The sequence below is a fragment of the Perca fluviatilis genome, chromosome 13 (genome assembly GCF_010015445.1).
Source record: "Perca fluviatilis chromosome 13, GENO_Pfluv_1.0, whole genome shotgun sequence".
NCBI classification, from domain to species: Eukaryota; Metazoa; Chordata; class Actinopteri; order Perciformes; family Percidae; genus Perca; species Perca fluviatilis.
In genome coordinates this window covers 10,282,903-10,300,479 of record NC_053124.1, presented here as the reverse complement: position 1 = coordinate 10,300,479, position 17,577 = coordinate 10,282,903, and the positions used below count along the sequence as shown (strand labels likewise).

The window sequence follows — 17,577 nt, the reverse complement described above, 5'->3', positions numbered from 1 at the left end:
TATGACACAATGTCCATATGCGGGCGAAAACAGCCTGATTACAAACAGCTTGCAAACCCTGGTCCCTTTTAATGATTACATCCAAAGGCACTCTCTCAGTCAAACGGCTGTTTCCCTTAATGAAATTAGCTGATCGCACTATCTGCCTCCTTTGTACGCGAGGTAAGGAGCTTCCACGGGGGTCACTCAGCTAAGTAACCCTCGTTAAGCAACTCCTAATGTAAATCAGATGCAAATCTAGCTGAAACGGAACACTGGTTAATTTGGCCTCCTGACATTGCAAACAATCACAGGGGGAATCCAATGCAAATGACAACTAACCGTCTTTGTCTCTATTGGCTAAAGGGTAGCAGCCTATGGTTTGGGTTCACGGCTGGTTTTGTCTATGCAAATATTTGATGTATCCAAGTGGAACTTAAAAAAAATAAAAAAAAAGTAAATACCCACTGGAGAGAGGGGTGGAGTGGCAGAGGAGGTTCACAACAGGTCAGGAGGCTGTCATCACAACAGCTGAAGCATTATACACCCACACAGCGCAGACCGGCGCAAGAGAGGAAAAATACAAACCTCAAACCAAGAGAACAAGAGGGAAGCAGACATTACATTCCGACCGCTCCACATTTACCAAAGCCCAGGCCCAGCTGTGCGTGTGATCCAGCCAACTTCTACATCATCTGGAGCCATGCCTCATATATTCACTTCTGAGACGGAGCCCTTTAAAAGATCCACATATAAATATGGCAATCTGGTCAGAGGCGTATTAACACTTGACAGAGGGTATATCTAAGGCCAAAGCCTCCTGTGAAGAGGTCAAACCTTTGTAAAGACAAGCCCCTAAAGACCATGATGTGACAGAGGAAAAAACACTTTATCTAATGCTCAGTGCATACGCCAACCTACACTATGGATTACTGCAGACAGGAGCGGTTCATTGATTCCACTCCAATCTCTCTCAACCATCCATGCTTGTGCTTGAGCTACTAGCTCGTTTGTTTGTGTGCATTTAATCCTGCACTTTCCTTTTTCATACTTTGAGCTCTATGCACACACTCGAGTTTTACCGTTTGACATTTCATTTCAGTGTTCCACACTGCAGGTTCGACCTCCATCGAAGCCCACATTTTAACAGGAAGTATGTAATGACAGGCTGCAAAGTCTGTCCCAATCCAAAGACACCTCCGAATGCTGCATGTATTTTGTGTGAATTTGGAGGACACAATCAGGTTTTAAGTACCCCAAAGCTGGTCAGTTGTATTAATTATGCAAAAGGAGGACACATGCAGTGATGTTACACTAAATCCACTGTAAACTCCTCCAGGGAAGAGGTGCAGTCTAAGCCTACTTGCCTTTAATTCTCTGAAGGCCAACTCCCTGAAGAAGTACAGCTAAAGAATGAGTCATGTGGACATTACCTTAGATAACATGTACCGAACTGAACTTTGTTGATGTGTGTACTACAGTAACAAGGGAAAATCCACAAGCATTGGCCTTGTGCAACCTCAGTTATCTCTACAGAGTGTGTCATTGTGTGAGAGCGATAAAATGGCATGCTTTGAGAAGAAGATACTGAGGAAAAATGTGAAACATTACGGTTGTTTCACAACGATATATTTTTGGACTACACTTAAGTCCCTCTAACACCAGCATTTCAACTTTCATTTAACCTTCCTGTTGGGAGTGTAAACTGCTCCACAAAAGAGGAAAGCTTTGCATAACTTATGAGACCCGATTTGATGACAGAAAGAGGTCTCCTGAATGAACTTGTCTTTGTCGAATGAAATGATGTACAATCGTGGGAACAAAAAGCCAGGGGGGTGTAAAATATGTAAACAAAGAATCTTGGAGAGCTATTGTGACTAACTAGCAATAGCATATCCCAGCTTGGGAATGTATTAGCCATTAGCTAACCAGCTGCACTTGTTGACCAACTAGCCCTTCAAGTAGTCCCTACATCACCAAGCCTTTAGCACTGTCTATTTTGTAAGGATGCTACTTTCTTATGGGGCTGGCCTTTCAAGAGAAACTTTTTTTTTTTTTTTTTTAAAGGTTATCTTTAAACATTTTGCATCAATTAGAACGTTTGACAGTAAAGCTGGACAGGAAACTTGACGAGAGAGCAAAGAGGATGACCTGCAACAAAGGTTCCAAGGCATAAACAAACAAGGGACACCGCACGGAATGCACTCTTCACCGGAAGGCCACATGGACGACTCACTCAAAGAGCAACTTACGTAGCAACCCATTTCAGCTTGAACACCCCTACTATACATATTCAAAATGCTTTCAAACCCAGAAACTCCCAACATCCACGGTTATCCCAACTCCCTCACAGCCCGTATCATTCATGGTGTTGCACTTGGTTGCACATACGAAAAGTGGGACAAAGTTGCGTGGAGAATGAATAAGGAGCGCTTGACAGGGAAGCTCAAATATCTCCTTCACACACTAGTCAAACTCTGTGTGAAGTGGGTGTTATTGTCAGTTTCAGAAATACATTTTTTTTTTTTTTTAAACTGTATGATGCATCCCCCCCCCACAATTCCAATGGTGGAGAGTAAGGGGAAGGGGTTTTATACGCTATTTGAGACAAGCCTTTAGTTCAACAATGTAAAGTACTAACTCCCAATCCTCACTTTGCATTGTACTTTGGGGGTGTGGAGGACAAGGCAATGTCACAGATTTGTTTTGTCTAGAGGGCAGCATTGCTCGGTCTTTTTTCTGGAGAAAGGCCCAAACTGCCATTTTAATTAATATGATAGACTGGCAGCAGAATCCATTGATAGCATAATAAAAATGACTGTAAATCCTAATAAAGTCTGTAACTAAAGAAGCTGCTCGTCTACATCCCAGTCCATCAGTGCTAATCAGGCCACAGGTTTGCACCGACACATCTGTTTAGACTAAAGTTACAGTGGTGCTCATAAGTTTATGAACCCATGCTAAAGTTGACTAAAAAATTAAAATAGAAAAAAAAATAGGAAAATGCAACCTTTAAGGACACCAATTTTCTTTGTGAATGAATAATGTATCGTAAATAAATAAATGTTCTTCCTTAAAATACAGGGGTCATAAGTAAGTACACCCCTATGTTAAATTCCCATAGAGGCAGGCAGATTTTTATTTTTAAAGGCCAGTTATTTCATGGATCCAGGATACTATGCATCCTGATAAAGTTCCCTTGGCCTTTGGAATTAAAATAGCCCCACATCATCACATACCCTTCACCATACCTAGAGATTGGCATGGTTTTATTTCAGTTAGCCTAATAGCTGGTTTGATTTGTATTGAGAGATGATCTTATGGAAAGTACCCCATGCCAATCTCTGACCCCTGTATTTTAAGGAAGAACATTTATTTATTTACGAGACATTATTCATTCACAAAGAAAGGTGTCCTTAAAGAATTGATTTTTTCCTAATGTTTTTTAAATTAAGGCATTAAGATCAATTTCCAAAAGATGATTTTGTTTTGTTATTCCTCTTTTTAGTCACCTTTAGCATGGGTTCATAAACTTATGAGCGCCACTGTACGTCTTCATGTGACGCTACAGACAGGTAGAAGTGTGCCTGCAGGTGCTTTCTGCATGTGCTGTCCAAAGTCATCTGTGGATCTCTCCCAATATATCCAGAGGCCTTTCAGTCAGGCTGCACAGTGCACCTATCTCTTTGGCATACTTCGCACACTATGAGTTACGGGCGATGAATCAAACTACTCCTGTCCTGCACTCTCACTATTCATTTCATTCATAAACCCAAAATATTGCTAAGGCAGCCGATTGGCTGGGAGCGCACTGCGCAAAAAGACGGCGTGCTCTCGGTAGCCAATGAGAGGTGAGTAGTACGCTCGCTGCCTCTCTCTCTTGCTTTCATGCTCCCTCTTTAACCCTCTCTTATTTTTGTTCTCTCGGTCTCTCTCACACTCCCTGCCTCAGTGCATTACAGCAGTCAAAACAACAGCCTGGCTGAAGAGCGCGCGGCGTAGAAACAAGTGCTGTGTTTTAGTGAGAGGAGACAGCTGGACCAGCCTATCGAGCTTCACTTTCAGAGTGGATTGCACTTGCTCCAAGTCACTCCTAAACCCCCTCAGGGGCCAAGTCTTAAGTGGTGACTTAGTCCTGTGTCGCCCTTTAAGCCCAGCCATCGGTGTATTTTGTTCAGCGCTTTAAAACCTCCCACTGTACGTCATTGGCTTTGAGGGATTAAAGCACTCAAAATGGAAAGTTTATTGAAGAGTTGGCTGATAGACTAGCTATGACAGATCTTTAAGTGAGACCGGGAGACTAGCTGACCGTCAGCCCATTTGATAAATTCACTTTCTATATTTATTGTATTTTTTTATTTTTTTTCACGTGCAAATCTTTGTGGCACAGAGAGGACAGGAAAAACAACAGAAACACACACATGAATCAATAATAGCAGTGATCCAGTGACTCTCCATGAACTCAAAAGTGTGTGTGCTCACAACTGGTGGGGAACTGGGTTGAATGGGTTTACGTGGGGTTTTGAGGTGCAACACTGCCATCCATGGACGAGTCCGGATGCTGCAGGCTGCCGACCGATTACATCATCATGTTGAGGGCGCTGATGTGTTTTTCTAAGATGCTGTGGCTCAGACAAAGAGAAGCAAAAATGGAGATAGTTGTATTCTACATAGGAAAGAGATAGGAGAAAAATTACAAGCTGTGGATGTGGATGTATACAGGAAAAACACTTTTTTTTTTAAACATATGAAGAATATTTTAAATGCCTTTTTTTGCACTATCAACTGGCAATAAATGCCATCTGGGCTAATGACTACATTCCCAAACAACCACCTAGTCTTCTGCTGAAAAGTATAGATACAGATCTCATCTTTACTATTGTGTCATATAAATTTGAATCCGACTGTGTCCTGCTTACACAAATTATTATAGCCAGACAAATACTGTATATCCACCATAATTGGTCAAAACTATCCTATATACACTAACCTGGCTATGTACAGTAAACAGGCTAAAGGAATGGTAATCATGTCAGCAGAACCAATGAGGTCAGTAAAACTTGTTTTCCAGTCTTCTAACTGGGTTCTCTAAGGGGATGTATTTGGTTTATTTTCAGTGTCTTTACTTCAGCACATAGACCTGACCTTCCATTTCAAAATGCAATTCATCAGCAGTAATGCCTAAATGGTTTGGACATCAAGGAGAGCACAAACTGTCACATTACATCACCATGTCAGCAGGCGTCTGTCCTGCTGTAGCCCTACTAGCTCAGGAGGTGAGGTTGTGTAGCTGAAACCAAACATTACACACTGGCGTTTCATTTGAGGAGCCTACTTCTTTTTAAAACTTTCTCCACTGATGTAGTTGAACATTAAACATGTCCACTGTCATGGAAAAGAAGATGAATCATGACTATAAAATGTCATTAAAAAAAACAAAACATGTCCAGGCACTCAAGGTTGGCTACAAAAAGTGATAAAAGGCCTTTAATTAACAGGGCAAGATAAACAAAAAAATACACCAACGCATATTGGCTTGAGCCTTCCTCCGGGTCTAGTAATGAATTTGAACATTAAACATTCCCATTGTCATGTTTTGACATGGCAGCCAATTAGACTGATAAATGTATCAGTATTTTCTACTTGATGCCAAACTCATAATATTAAATTCCCGGAAAGAGATGGGTACCACTTCAATCACTAAAGTTTCAAAACCACACAGTTGTGACTGTGGCAGGGATTCGGTGGGCTCACACTGCCTCCTAGTGTCTATGTCATATATATATATATATATATATATATATATATATATATATATAGTCAGCTAGAGTCACTGCAGGTAAGTTAGGTAGTAAAGTCTGTACTAGGACACTTGGAAATGTTAGAAAGTGGGATTTTCACTAATCTTTTCTAGCTATAATATCTAGTCAAGTCCAATGCTTTAGATGTTTCCATGTAGCAGTGGTTAAACTGCACCCGTTTAGTGTGGCCGGGTTGGTTCAGTGGGTAGAGCAGGTGCACATATACTGAGAGGTTTATGCCTCGACGCAGAGGTCCAGGGTTTGAATCAAACCTTCGATGATTTCCTGCATGTCTTCTCTCTTTCTCACCTAGCTGTCCTGTCAAAATAAAGGCGGAAAAGCCCAAAAAAAATTCTTAAAACAAACTGCACCAGTTTAGATTTCTAAAAAGGTAATAGACTTGATTAAAAAACCAAATCTGATTTTAAAAGTAAACACTATCTACAATTAGGAATTCCTATTTTATTTCCATGGCCTAAGAAAGTTCAATTAGTATTTGTGAGCATAAGCTACTCTCTCTGAGCCAGAAACCAGAGAAGTCTCAAACTTGTGATGTCATCAAGTATTAAGTCTAGAGCTGCTCCATAGACAATGAATGGGAGACTGAGTTTTTTTTTTTTTTTTTTTTTTTTTTTTTTAATATACCCAAATAAGCTTTATTCTATTATATTAGTGTTCTCAATTCCAAAAAGGAGAAAATGTATCCATTACCCAATATACTCAGACAGCCTGACATATTACCCATATACTCAAGCACCCTGGGTGCTCTGTTTCATCCATTAACATTTCTTTCAATTCATTGTCTATAGAAGAGTTCCACACTTTAAACTTAATGACATTTGACATCACAAAGTTTTACCACTCCAGTTTCAGCCAGTAGACCGCTATAAAAAAAATTAAAAAAAAAAAGTAAGTAATCCAACCACCTTCTCACTCAGCTAGTGAAAACAATGCTATGCACTTCCTTACCAAACCCATATATTTTATTAATTTTTCTTCATATGGTTACCACAAAAACTGATCTTGAGAGTAGATTGAACAACACAAATGTGAATGATGACTGGTTAAAGATTACAGATAAGTATTGAGGTCAATGTAGCACGGTGGTCAAATACTACAATAAAACTGCACTGGAGTAGTGGAAAATCTAGCTTTATGAGAAAGGGAAGAAAGGGAAGAAAGGAGGAATCAGGGCGCCTGGGTAGCTCTTCTGGCAGAGGTGACACCCTATGTACAGAGGCTCAGCCCTCGGTGCCGCAGGTTTAATTCCGACCTGCAGCCCTTTGATGCATGTACTTAAAGCTACCTGAGAGCTAATTAGCCCTTAAGGTCTTCATCCCCTTTTTAAAAACAAAAAAAAAGTGCATGAGGCACAAATTGCGCACATATTTGTAACAGTGGTTTTTCAAGTAAGGAAGCATCTAAGGTCATTGAGAGCGACAGGAAAATGGATGACATGAAACCTCTAGATTAGACATTTTATGGAAACGCTTATGGTCCACATGTGTTAACCTTCATAGTCACGTTACAGTTATTTTAACCACAAACAGGCCAAAGTCCAGAACTTTAGAGAAAAACAGGAACAGATTACAATGGTCTGTGGCTAAATAGGAACTGACTGGGGTAGATGAAGCTATTAAAAGAATACATTAAAAGAGCTTGGATTTCAACAGTTCGCTGTTCAGCTCCTCGTAGTGGATTTTAATTGCTAAGAAGATCAAAAGTGGCAGAAATTCCACATTTGGTTTTTTATGAAGAAATTATAAAAACAAATGAGTGAGAAAAACAAAATTATCCACAGCAGTTTCACAGTTTTACAAATACTGACTTGAGACCAGTCAGTTTGATGGCCTCAATGTACACCTACCTAAATTGACAGAGCTGTGCTCACCAGACACGGATCGCAGTTTCAATTTCTCCGCAATCAAGGACACACACACAAAGAAGAGTCAGTTGTTCAGTGTGTTGTCAGTAGACAATTCCATGCCTTTAAACAGCTACATGGTGAAGACAAGCTGCCTTCCAATACCTGCACAAGTAACTCGCCTCAACGTTAAACAGGTACATGCAACTTGAGATTGAGTTTTACCGTAATAGTCAGCAAGTATTGTTACAATCTAGGCAAACCACTCCCCACAAAAGAGGAATTAAAAAAAAAAGTTAAATGACAAACTTTGGGGAACTCGATGAACGTTTTGTGAGAATTAAGTCTGCATCTACAAAACTGCACTGTAAAAGCCACTAGAGCCCTGAGGAAACTATGAAGCCACAACTGGAGACGATACTTACCATAATAAATGGAGCTTGTACCAGCTGTCACCGATCAATATTACATCTTATGATGAGAGCGTCCGTGTCATTATCAAATTCAGTGTATCCAACGTTCGATTATTCACACATTCATTCAGTTATTCCGGTGCCACCAACTCAGTTTGTAGTGCCACAGCAATTCCTGGCTTTGTGTTAGCTTACATAAAAATTATTCCAGAGAATTCCACACATAGAGGTTAACAGATTTTATACTCCGTATCAGCAGATACCCTGAGTTTAGGTATTCAAATTGGATCGGGTGAGAACAAAGTTGGATTGGTGGATCCCTTGTAGCCGAGTCAAGACAAGACATGTGGGTTCTTTGCATTTTTTTTTTTTTAATGCTTTTAAATCAACACTTCTTGACACTAAATGGGTGTCTCAATCATCAGGCTTTGTTGTGAAGGCTATGTGATCACAATACAAAACGGCATCTTCCCACGGACATGGCCAATGGTCAAGAACGAGTCCTGTGTTGAGACAGAAATGCTCAGACCTTTGAGAAGGACACTTAAGGACACCCAACCATGCAACAGATTAAAGCTCTGAAACAAAGTAGTTTGTGTAACAGCATGCACGTCAGTCCAAGTCCTGAAGACAATAAGGAAGCCATAACAAGAGCTCACTCCTCCACATACCTGAGCGTCAGGAAATCCCAGTCACATCCATCCAGGATAGGCAAATGCAAATATAGAAAACTTACATACGGCTCAGCCCTTTGTTCTTTTATTGTATCCCCTTGGTATCCAGTTTGTGAGAAAATGGCAATTGCCTCCAAAATTAAAGAATTTCCAAAACAGCTGCTTAGAGAAGGGGCATATCCAGGGGCAATTGTTCCAGGTCATAAGAAGAGAAGAGGTCAGTGATGCCCTCATCCTCAGCCAGGCTCATGAGGTACTCATCCCCACCAAGAGAGAAACCTAGAGGTGGGGTGAGGCCGACAAAGCTCTGCTGATCTTCAGACGGGGGTTGGAGGGAGGTGTGCATGGGGGAGACGGGGGTGACAGTAACTGGCGAGGAGTGTCGCGTCGGCTGGTACAGCGGGTTGGAGGTACTGCCGATTCCGAGAGTGCGGTTATCATTGTCTGGGAAGATAATGGGGGGTGTGGATAAGGTGTGGGTGTGGATGAGGAGACATGGAGGAAGGAAAAAACATGAGCGGTGAATGTTTTACAACCCCCAAAGCAAATGTGAGACAGCAATCTAGAAGCAGGCTTGGAGCTAAATACATCATCTGGTGTTTCCCATACATTGATACCCGTTCAGGTAGACAAAAATCACATTTTGCATTACATTTCTTTTTCCATCAAAAAAGGTGTAATGTTACAGCGCACACAGACCAGCGGCCTCCAGCCCCTCCCACTCGTGATGTCACAGCGACAATAATTCACTTCAGGCTCTTCAGAGCCAGGCTCACGTTAGTAGCACGTTACGCGTGATTTATGGTTCTGCAAAGGCTCCGCACAGAGCTTTAGCCGTAGCCTACGTAAGTCAAGATTGTACTTGTGCGTTGGTGTGTGCGTCGAACCGGCGCGTGTGTGTGTGTGTGAGAGCGAGGGAGAAGTGAGAGAGTGACGGTGAGTAGCTTCGGAGCGAGTGAGAGAAACAAAGTGTCTCCCCTGTGCTTTCTGACCACGGTGGGAAATCTGTAGCAGGAAAAGTTAACCCTCTCCTTGGTTTCATGTTGTTTATGGAGAAGGAGAACCAGGAAATGAGTCGGGGGGGGGGGAATGCAACGCTACCAAGCCACGGCCAAGTGACCTGCGCTGCTGCGACGGGTTACATTTTCCGTGAGGTGCAGGCTACGGCGTGGGTTAGTGTCTCTACGTACCTACGTATGTAGCCACAGCGTAGATTTTACGCAGAAGTATAAATCAAGCTTTAGTAGTAGCGCATGCTACTTGCGGTGTTGTGGCTTCCTGTGGGATTAACTGTACTGATAAACCGTAAAAACGCTGCGGCCACACCGCTGTGAAAGCTCCCCAAACGTCATTTACAGTCTCTCCGCGGAAGTGTGTTCAGCTTGTTCTATTTGGAGTTAACTGGAGCTAATCGTTGCCAACCGAGCCTTCAGTTAACGTTCTCGCCGTGCCCGTAGCCATTGACTGTAGCGTTATTTATGCTCTCGAGCCCCAGACTGAGCTCATGAAGTGGCGTATGTATGACATGTGAATTTGTATGCCTTTAGTGGCCTGTTATCAAGACGCATACTCGTTTTTTTAGCGTGTTTATCAACGCCGTTTGGCCTCCATTGAGTTACATTACCTTGCGATTGCGTGTGAATTGACGCCGTATGAAAGACTGGAAATCCGCGTAGGGAGGTTGGTTGAGGTGGCGGAGGGGTAAAACACAGGACTTACACCCAGGAGAGTGGGGATCTCGGCCCGCGTGTGGCGTTCCCTTTCCCCGTTTGTCCTTTTCCTAACCCTAACCCAGTTCTTCTTTTCCTAATCCCAACCAGTTTTTCTTTTCAACCCAACCTGCGTGTGACGTTTCCAACCGTTGTCTCGCGATAACCCGTAGTCCCGCGATAACCCGTAGTCTCGCGATAACCCGTAGTCCCGCGATAACCCGTAGTCCCGCGATAACCCGTAGTCCCGCGATAACCCGTAGTCCCGCGATAACCCGTAGTCCCGCGATAACCCGTAGTCCCGCGATAACACGCCACATGGCTTTAGAAAGTGGCGTGTCCGTTTAAGCTGTGACATTGCAGACTGCCGTCCGCTGTATACAGCGTAGACATACAGCTGAAAATGCGTACAAATAACACGCCACGTGGCTTTAGGAAACTGACGTGTATGTTTACGCAAAGTCATGATGCCACTTTGCGAGCCCGAAGAAAACCCAACATTTTATTAAGTGTGCTGTCAAAAGTTGTAAACTACAACCCAGAGTTCTTTGAATGACAGGAAACTATTCAGATGAGAACTTAATGAATGCAACACACACATGTAAAGTACAAAACGGTGTGTTTAACATTAGGATCCCCAAAAGACGGATTAAAACACTTTCAAAAATGAACAATGATCAAGAACAGAATTAACTTTGGATAGCCTTAGTGTAATATGATTTAAAGGAGATTTAGGAGGAGACATGACGTGTGCATAGTGTTGAGATTTACAATAACATGTACCTTTCTGTATGGATCACATTATGGTTTTAAGGGTTTTTAATACAACATGTCAGCTCTGGTTAACATTAATCAGCTCTTTTATCTGCTGAACCATACATTTCATTTGACAAACCAACCAGATTTAGTTGAAAAAGCCCAGCTACACTCCATCTGTATCATGTTCTAGCTTGGTTTGTTTAATATGTGAATAGTTATTTCCTTCTAAATTATTTTATGTAGTAATTTTAGTAGTAAACCTTTGTTTTACTAGTTTCTAACTGAACCCAGCTATCACATGCCGTGCCACCCATCACCACAAGTCAATTCTCAACCTGTAGGAAACCCTGCGTCATCTTATCAAAAGGTTCCTGTTTGGGGAAAAGCCCGTGGGTGGTTGCTTCCTTCTCTCTGGCAACAAAGTACCTGTTTGAGACAGACCGTGGGATGTTGCAAGTGCCAGACTCACCTTTGGAAGACACCTGGACGAAGCACGAGTAAGGCACAAGGGGGGTGGAGCTGCTCCTATCGGCGGACGAGTCCAAGTGGCTGCTATTGGCACCGTTGGCCACAGAGCTGTCTGTGGCTTCCATAGGGATGGGGTCATCGGAGCAGAGGAACACCTCAATGGGTCCCTGTGTGCTGCTGAGGTGGACCTGAAGGCTCTGAACATAGCGGAAGTAGACAAAGTGCTTTTATTGACTGGTCTATGAATAGGAGATAGCAGCAGACACTTAACAGTGAACGGTGTCTTGGGAGGATATTGGCAAAAACAATTTAATTTGAGCCAATGCTGCATCAGTAAAACTAAAGCATTACACCATACTGTATTGTTTGATTGGGGTTTCAAGTCAAAATAGGTCATTGGGAAGAAAGAAAAATTAACTGATTATGTGTTTTTTTTTTTTTTATATATAAATATACCTCTTCCGGGTGTGGCACCTCCAGTTTTGTCTCGGCAGGGGCTTTGATCACGATCACAGTCTGTTCTTTCATGCTGGGAATCCTTTGGACATCCTCGTAAGTCAAATAGGCAAATGTGATCCTCATGGTTAAGGGATATAATCACGTAGAGCAGCAGCGGTAGTGTGCACACCCCCACCGGTGAGGTGCAGGGCAAAAAGGGGCTGGATACAACTGAAAAGAATGAGACGCCCGCACTCTGCCAATACTCCCATACGTTTCGCATTTCATTCTTTTCAGTTGTAAGGATGTGTTTGTGTACAGCTGGGGATACGCTCAAGGACTAAACCCAAAATTCACATCATAAGCTTGGTTTGGATTGGCCTTTAGACACCCCACCAATAATGCTTTTCACATAACGCTTGGGGAACATCGAATTGACCTCAATCAGTCAATTTGGGGGACAACAACAGTACAAAGTGAAGCTGAAATTATAACCCAAGGATATTTCTGACTGCTCCGGTTCTCACACAGCTGGTGAACCTGCCGCGTACAGCTTTGGATCAGCTCGTCCAGCCTCCTCTCCTCCTCGACCAGAGTCTTCAGCTCTTGATCTAGGTCCACGGTCATCTGACCGCCCCTGTGTGCACGCACACACACACACACACACACACACACACACACACACACACACACACACACACACACACGAGCAGCAACACAGGATTAACACCACAACAGACATCACTCAAACTTTAATGATCATGAGGAAATTAATAAGACAACTGTGGAAAAACAATACGGCTAAATGTACGTAGAATAATACAGTCACACAATAAATCAAGTCTGACATCTAAAAAGCTGAATGCCAAGTATCCACCAGCAGCTGGTACCGTCTTTAAAAGGTAGTGTTACACACCACTCGTAACATACACATACACATACATATACATATATATAAATAAAAAGCACACACTACCACTCATACTTACAACCACTCCACGAAGTTTTTAGACTTCTTTTTGATGAGCTGGATCCCTTCCAGGACATTGGTGACGTCGTAGACGCGTCTCTTAGGCGCATTGAGCTCCTGGGCGACTAGGTTGAGGTCCAACACGCCGTCAGCAGAGCGGCGCAGCATCTCCGCAAACCTCTGCGTCAAGAAGCCGAGCGAGGTGTCGTAGCGCGTCTTCTCGAACAGGGACTTGCGTGCTATGGGATTGGGGGCGGGAGCTGCAAAAAACGGGTGAGAATTTAGAATTATTTTAACTCTTGTGTTGTCCGTTTTTGACGCCTTTTTTTTCATAGTTTGTTTTTGCTTTTTCCAACATTTTAAATTGTTAAATTTTTCTTCTATACATTTTCAGCGCTTATTTCTACATCCCATAGTTTCTGATATGAAACAAAAATGTAAAATGGGTCAATGTGACCTGAAGTCAACACAAGGGTTAAGAGCCTTTAATGATTTCTATACATCGGTTCTAACATGCCATATTGTAATGTGCTTATTTTGATGATATCCCTGCTAACATTTGCCAGTCTTCTGTTGCCACTGCGCGGAACAAGGACTGGGTTACCCTATGGGTTTCAACTTTCAATGCCATATGATATTAGACATTGTTTCTCCATCATAAATTCCCTAATTGTATTTTAAACCAGATACTCTGTGAGAATATGATGTAGTAAAAGTTATGCGAATGAATAGCAGGACCATAATTCAGCAGTCTACCAATGTTTCACTGGGAATATGGCGAGAGAAAGAAGAAAAATTGTATTGGGAACCTCTCGGAGGTGATGTGATGAACAGATTCAGGGTCTTCAGAAAAACAGAACAGACTAAAAGCAACTTTGGAAAACTCTAGACTAGAAGTATTTCAAAAACAACACTGAAAAGTGGTGCTGGATAGCACACATGAAGAATCAAGTGAATTTTGAGCTGCAAAGATTAATCGATTAGTTGTCAACTTTTAAATTAATCGCCAACTATTTAGATAATTGATTAGTCGGTTTGAGTAATTTTTTAAGACAAAAAGTAAAAAAATGCTTTGATTCCAGCTTGTTAAATGTGAATATTTTCTAGTTTCTTCTCTCCTCTGTGACACTAAACTGAATATCTTTGAGTTGTAGACAAAACAAGACATTTGAGGACGTCATCTTGGGCTTTTGGGAAACACTGATCCACATGTTTCACCATTTTCTGACATTTTATAGACCTAACAACTAATCGATTAATAGAGAAAATAATCGACAGATTAATCGACTGTGAAAATAAGCGTTAGTTGCAGCCCTAGCACAAAAGCAAATCAGCTCAAAAGGCCATTTAACTCGGTCACCACCACTTTGGAGAATATGTTTAAGACACCGACAAACGTCAAAAACATCACAGCATCGTTGCTCTACTAACTTGACTGTGGGTTTATTCGTTTACAGACTCAACACTACATGTCAACCGCTTGACAGTTTGACACAAAATACCACAGTGCAGGTTGGGATCTACTACTTCTTTTGGCCAGCAATGGAACACTGGCTCTTATGGTTAATTGGGTTAAAATTATGGTTAAAAGTCTTACCCTTTTCTCCTGTGTGGGACAGAGAGGCCATCGGCTTTTTGGCTTTGGCGGGCCAGCCACCATCCTGAAGGTCCTGGGGATCTGCGGCTTCCAGCTCCAGCCTTCTCTTTGCCTGATTGAAAAGAAGCAGCATGTACAGGTAAAATGCTTTGTATTACAATAGCATGCAACTTAGACTTTTAGTTTGCAATTATCTTCACTGAATCATGTGGCTAACAGGGCAGCCATTTTGGCCAGTAATACAGTATAAACTTGCCATGAACCCACTGTATTCACTTGTGACTTGACCTGCAGGTAATTAGAAGCATTGAATGGGTCTCTGCGTTAACTAAAGTTGATCTTGTCATCTGGAGCTGGCTAATCACCGTTACTGAAGACTGTCATTACCTGGGGATTGGGACAGAAGATAGCTTCCCTCACCAGTGTGTTTAGCTAGTTGGAACAACATCTCCCCATCCCCCTCCCATGCTCACCCAAGGCCCAAGTAGTAGTTTGCTTCTGGCAGTAATGAATACAGTGGAATTTACAGTTACCTCCTTAACAGTGTAATCCCACAGCACCTCGGCTGTTTAAGAGCGCTGGCAGCGTGTGCACTCGAAGACCAAAGTGTGCAAAAGTATGTTTTCGAGAAGGCGCGGTGTGATGCCTCAGCCAAGGTAAAACAAGTGTAAAGTTACCGGAAATACATAAATGTAGTCGAAGCTTCACAAATTCGCCTTCGAAATAAAAGCAGGCAATTCAAATGAAATGTTTGATAATTTATGATAAGACAGGATTGTCTTATCATAGTCTGTCAAAAATTAAATTGGTGGGACATAATTATATCCATAGCATAAAACTCAAAATAGTTTGTATGCAGTCAGCTATAGTGATCAGTAAGGTTGTAAAAATGTTGGCTAGTATTTAAAGTACCCAAAAAAAAACAGATCCAGTCAGCTTTTCAATCAAAGATTAAAAAAGGTATCCAGTTTTGTGGGCCTAGAATTATCGAGTAGCGTTTCAAAGTTTAGAATTATGTTAACAGACAGCCTTGTGGTCAGTGAGTGCTACAAATCGATCAATCAACATTAATACATATTCTTGTTGTCTGGCCTAATTCCAGGTTGTGGCAAGTTTTTGTTGTATTTTAAGGAACAAAATGTATAATTCATTAGCATTTTGCCCCGGGGAAAAATTTTTTTCACATAGTGTCGTGCTTCGGCTTAATTATGAGCTGTATTTCACACATCAATGCTATATGCCCTTTTCTATGTGTCAAACCCACGGACACAATAAGTCCACACACAGGTAGTATTATCTTTCCACTGCATTTCACGTTTATCGTTTAAACAGAAGCAGTCGCTGTTTCGCTACCTCTCCGTTTACTTGGAAGGACAATGCCTTTATTCTGAAGACAGATTTAGCGCTTCCGTTAACAAGCAGGGTAACCATCGCGTGCTTGATGCAGCTAACTAATGTTGCATTTCGAGTAACCGGTGGGGCTAAAATGTCACTGAGAAAATACATCGTGTCCTCACGTAGCTATGTGCCCGGGTGGCTAATTTTACAAACAACACACGTCGCTAGATGTGTTAACAAGAATCCAACCTAATTAAAATAAAAAATAAAAGAACCTACCATGAGGGACACGCTCGGAAGGGTCAACGTGAAATAAACACGTCCAGATGTGTAAATTTGCTAGCCATACCTTAACGTTACATTAATTGTTCAAAGATTAAATGAGTGATGTTACGTGTAAATAAACAGTAACGTAACCTAGCTAATATAACAATAGCTAGTAACGTCATGTGCATAGTGTAACGTTACATACGTATGGACACACCTAGCTAGATAATACATAAAAACAAAATAAACGTGACCACACATTGGTGGGTGTCACGATTAATATGGCACATTACCCAGCAACCACTTGGCATATCAGCATTGAACATAACGTCAACTTTATCCAAGTTGACCCAGCTCCCTACGCATTTTGCATCTGGTTAAATCTGCTTAACGTTACCTGAACTCGTTCGAGCTTAAATGTCTGCCTTGTCCCCGTTGTTGAGGGTCCGGAGGGTGTAACGTTAGCGTGCTTGGGACCGTGAGTCGGCTCGGAGAGTTTCACTTTAACGGCCCCGACAACGTAGGGCGAAGGGCTATCGGTCCGTATGGTCGAGCTATTCTCGGACCAACCCACCCTAATGTCGACAGAGACCTCCGAGACCGAGGAACCCCCTTTTCTCATCTTGTCCCGTGTTGACTGCTGCCACTCTTTATCATTTCTACCGCTTGTACAATATAAAACTGGCCATATCCATCTCTATCTAGTTCAACCATCTCCTTTACTAACGCAGAAAAATATTTATTTTCGGTGACAGAGAGCCACCGCTGAAACAAGCGCGCGAGGATATTCTACGCGCGAAACTCAAGATTCCCCGGGACAGTTTTAAACCAGATTTGCATGTAAACTACTGTTGGCCATCACGGTGTACGCAACGTCGTGTACGTCTGACGCAGCTCTAACCGACCAATGGCTACAGAGCTCTGCAACAAAGTGGATTGCTTACAGTCTTTATGTGCTGCAGTTCTGTTTTTTATGATTGAAATGACATTTTAAATTACATTGAACATGTAATTAAGTTTTCTTGAAGAAAAAAAAAAAATAAGACAGCGAAGTACATTAAACTATAATAGTATATAAACTGTATGCTGTTAAAACACATACATTGGGATGAGGGACAAGTACCAAAAACAGGGAGAAGTTATTTGGTTAAAGATCTTGCTGTTAAAGATAATCATGTGTATCATCATACATCGATTTCAGAGATGGTATACAGGGGAACTATATAATAACGGGGACCTAATTACCATTTTGGACCAAGCGAGAGGTAGTGTGGTAATGCGTGCATTTTTGTATATATAT

The 17,577-nt window shown here is 41.9% G+C and overlaps 1 protein-coding gene across 6 annotated transcripts; it reads right to left on the bottom strand.

Moving 5' to 3' along the window:
- Positions 1-4,442: 4,442 nt before the first annotated feature.
- e2f3 (E2F transcription factor 3) lies at positions 4,443-17,153 on the bottom strand. Of its 6 annotated transcripts, none has more exons than XM_039819490.1 (8): positions 15,206-15,362; positions 14,929-15,059; positions 14,673-14,784; positions 13,095-13,335; positions 12,611-12,742; positions 12,124-12,238; positions 11,669-11,864; positions 8,409-9,175 (listed from the first exon to the last, which is right to left on the bottom strand). In XM_039819490.1, exons 2-8 carry the CDS (start codon positions 14,929-14,931, stop codon positions 8,895-8,897), a joined length of 1,080 nt encoding a protein of 359 aa, XP_039675424.1. In that variant the 5' UTR covers positions 14,932-15,059; positions 15,206-15,362; the 3' UTR covers positions 8,409-8,894. The 6 variants fall into 6 exon arrangements, with proteins under 6 accessions (XP_039675422.1, XP_039675424.1, XP_039675427.1 ...); XM_039819493.1 differs by having other exon boundaries at positions 14,940-15,059; positions 15,206-15,360; XM_039819488.1 differs by lacking the exons at positions 8,409-9,175; positions 14,929-15,059; positions 15,206-15,362 and adding exons at positions 4,443-4,645; positions 16,675-17,153.
- Between the last annotated feature and the right edge of the window lie 424 nt (positions 17,154-17,577).

Bases quoted from the DNA above. Each gene is read 5' to 3' on its own strand.
- e2f3 (XM_039819487.1), bottom strand. From the start codon at position 16,899: ATGAGAAAAGGGGGTTCCTCGGTCTCGGAGGTCTCTGTCGACATTAGG. The intron at 12,239-12,610 runs ATATCCTTGGGT...CATGAGGATCAC, and splicing joins GAGAACCGGAGCAGTCAGAA to ATTTGCCTATTTGACTTACG. The intron at 11,865-12,123 runs GTATATTTATAT...CGCTATGTTCAG, and splicing joins AGGTGCCACACCCGGAAGAG to AGCCTTCAGGTCCACCTCAG.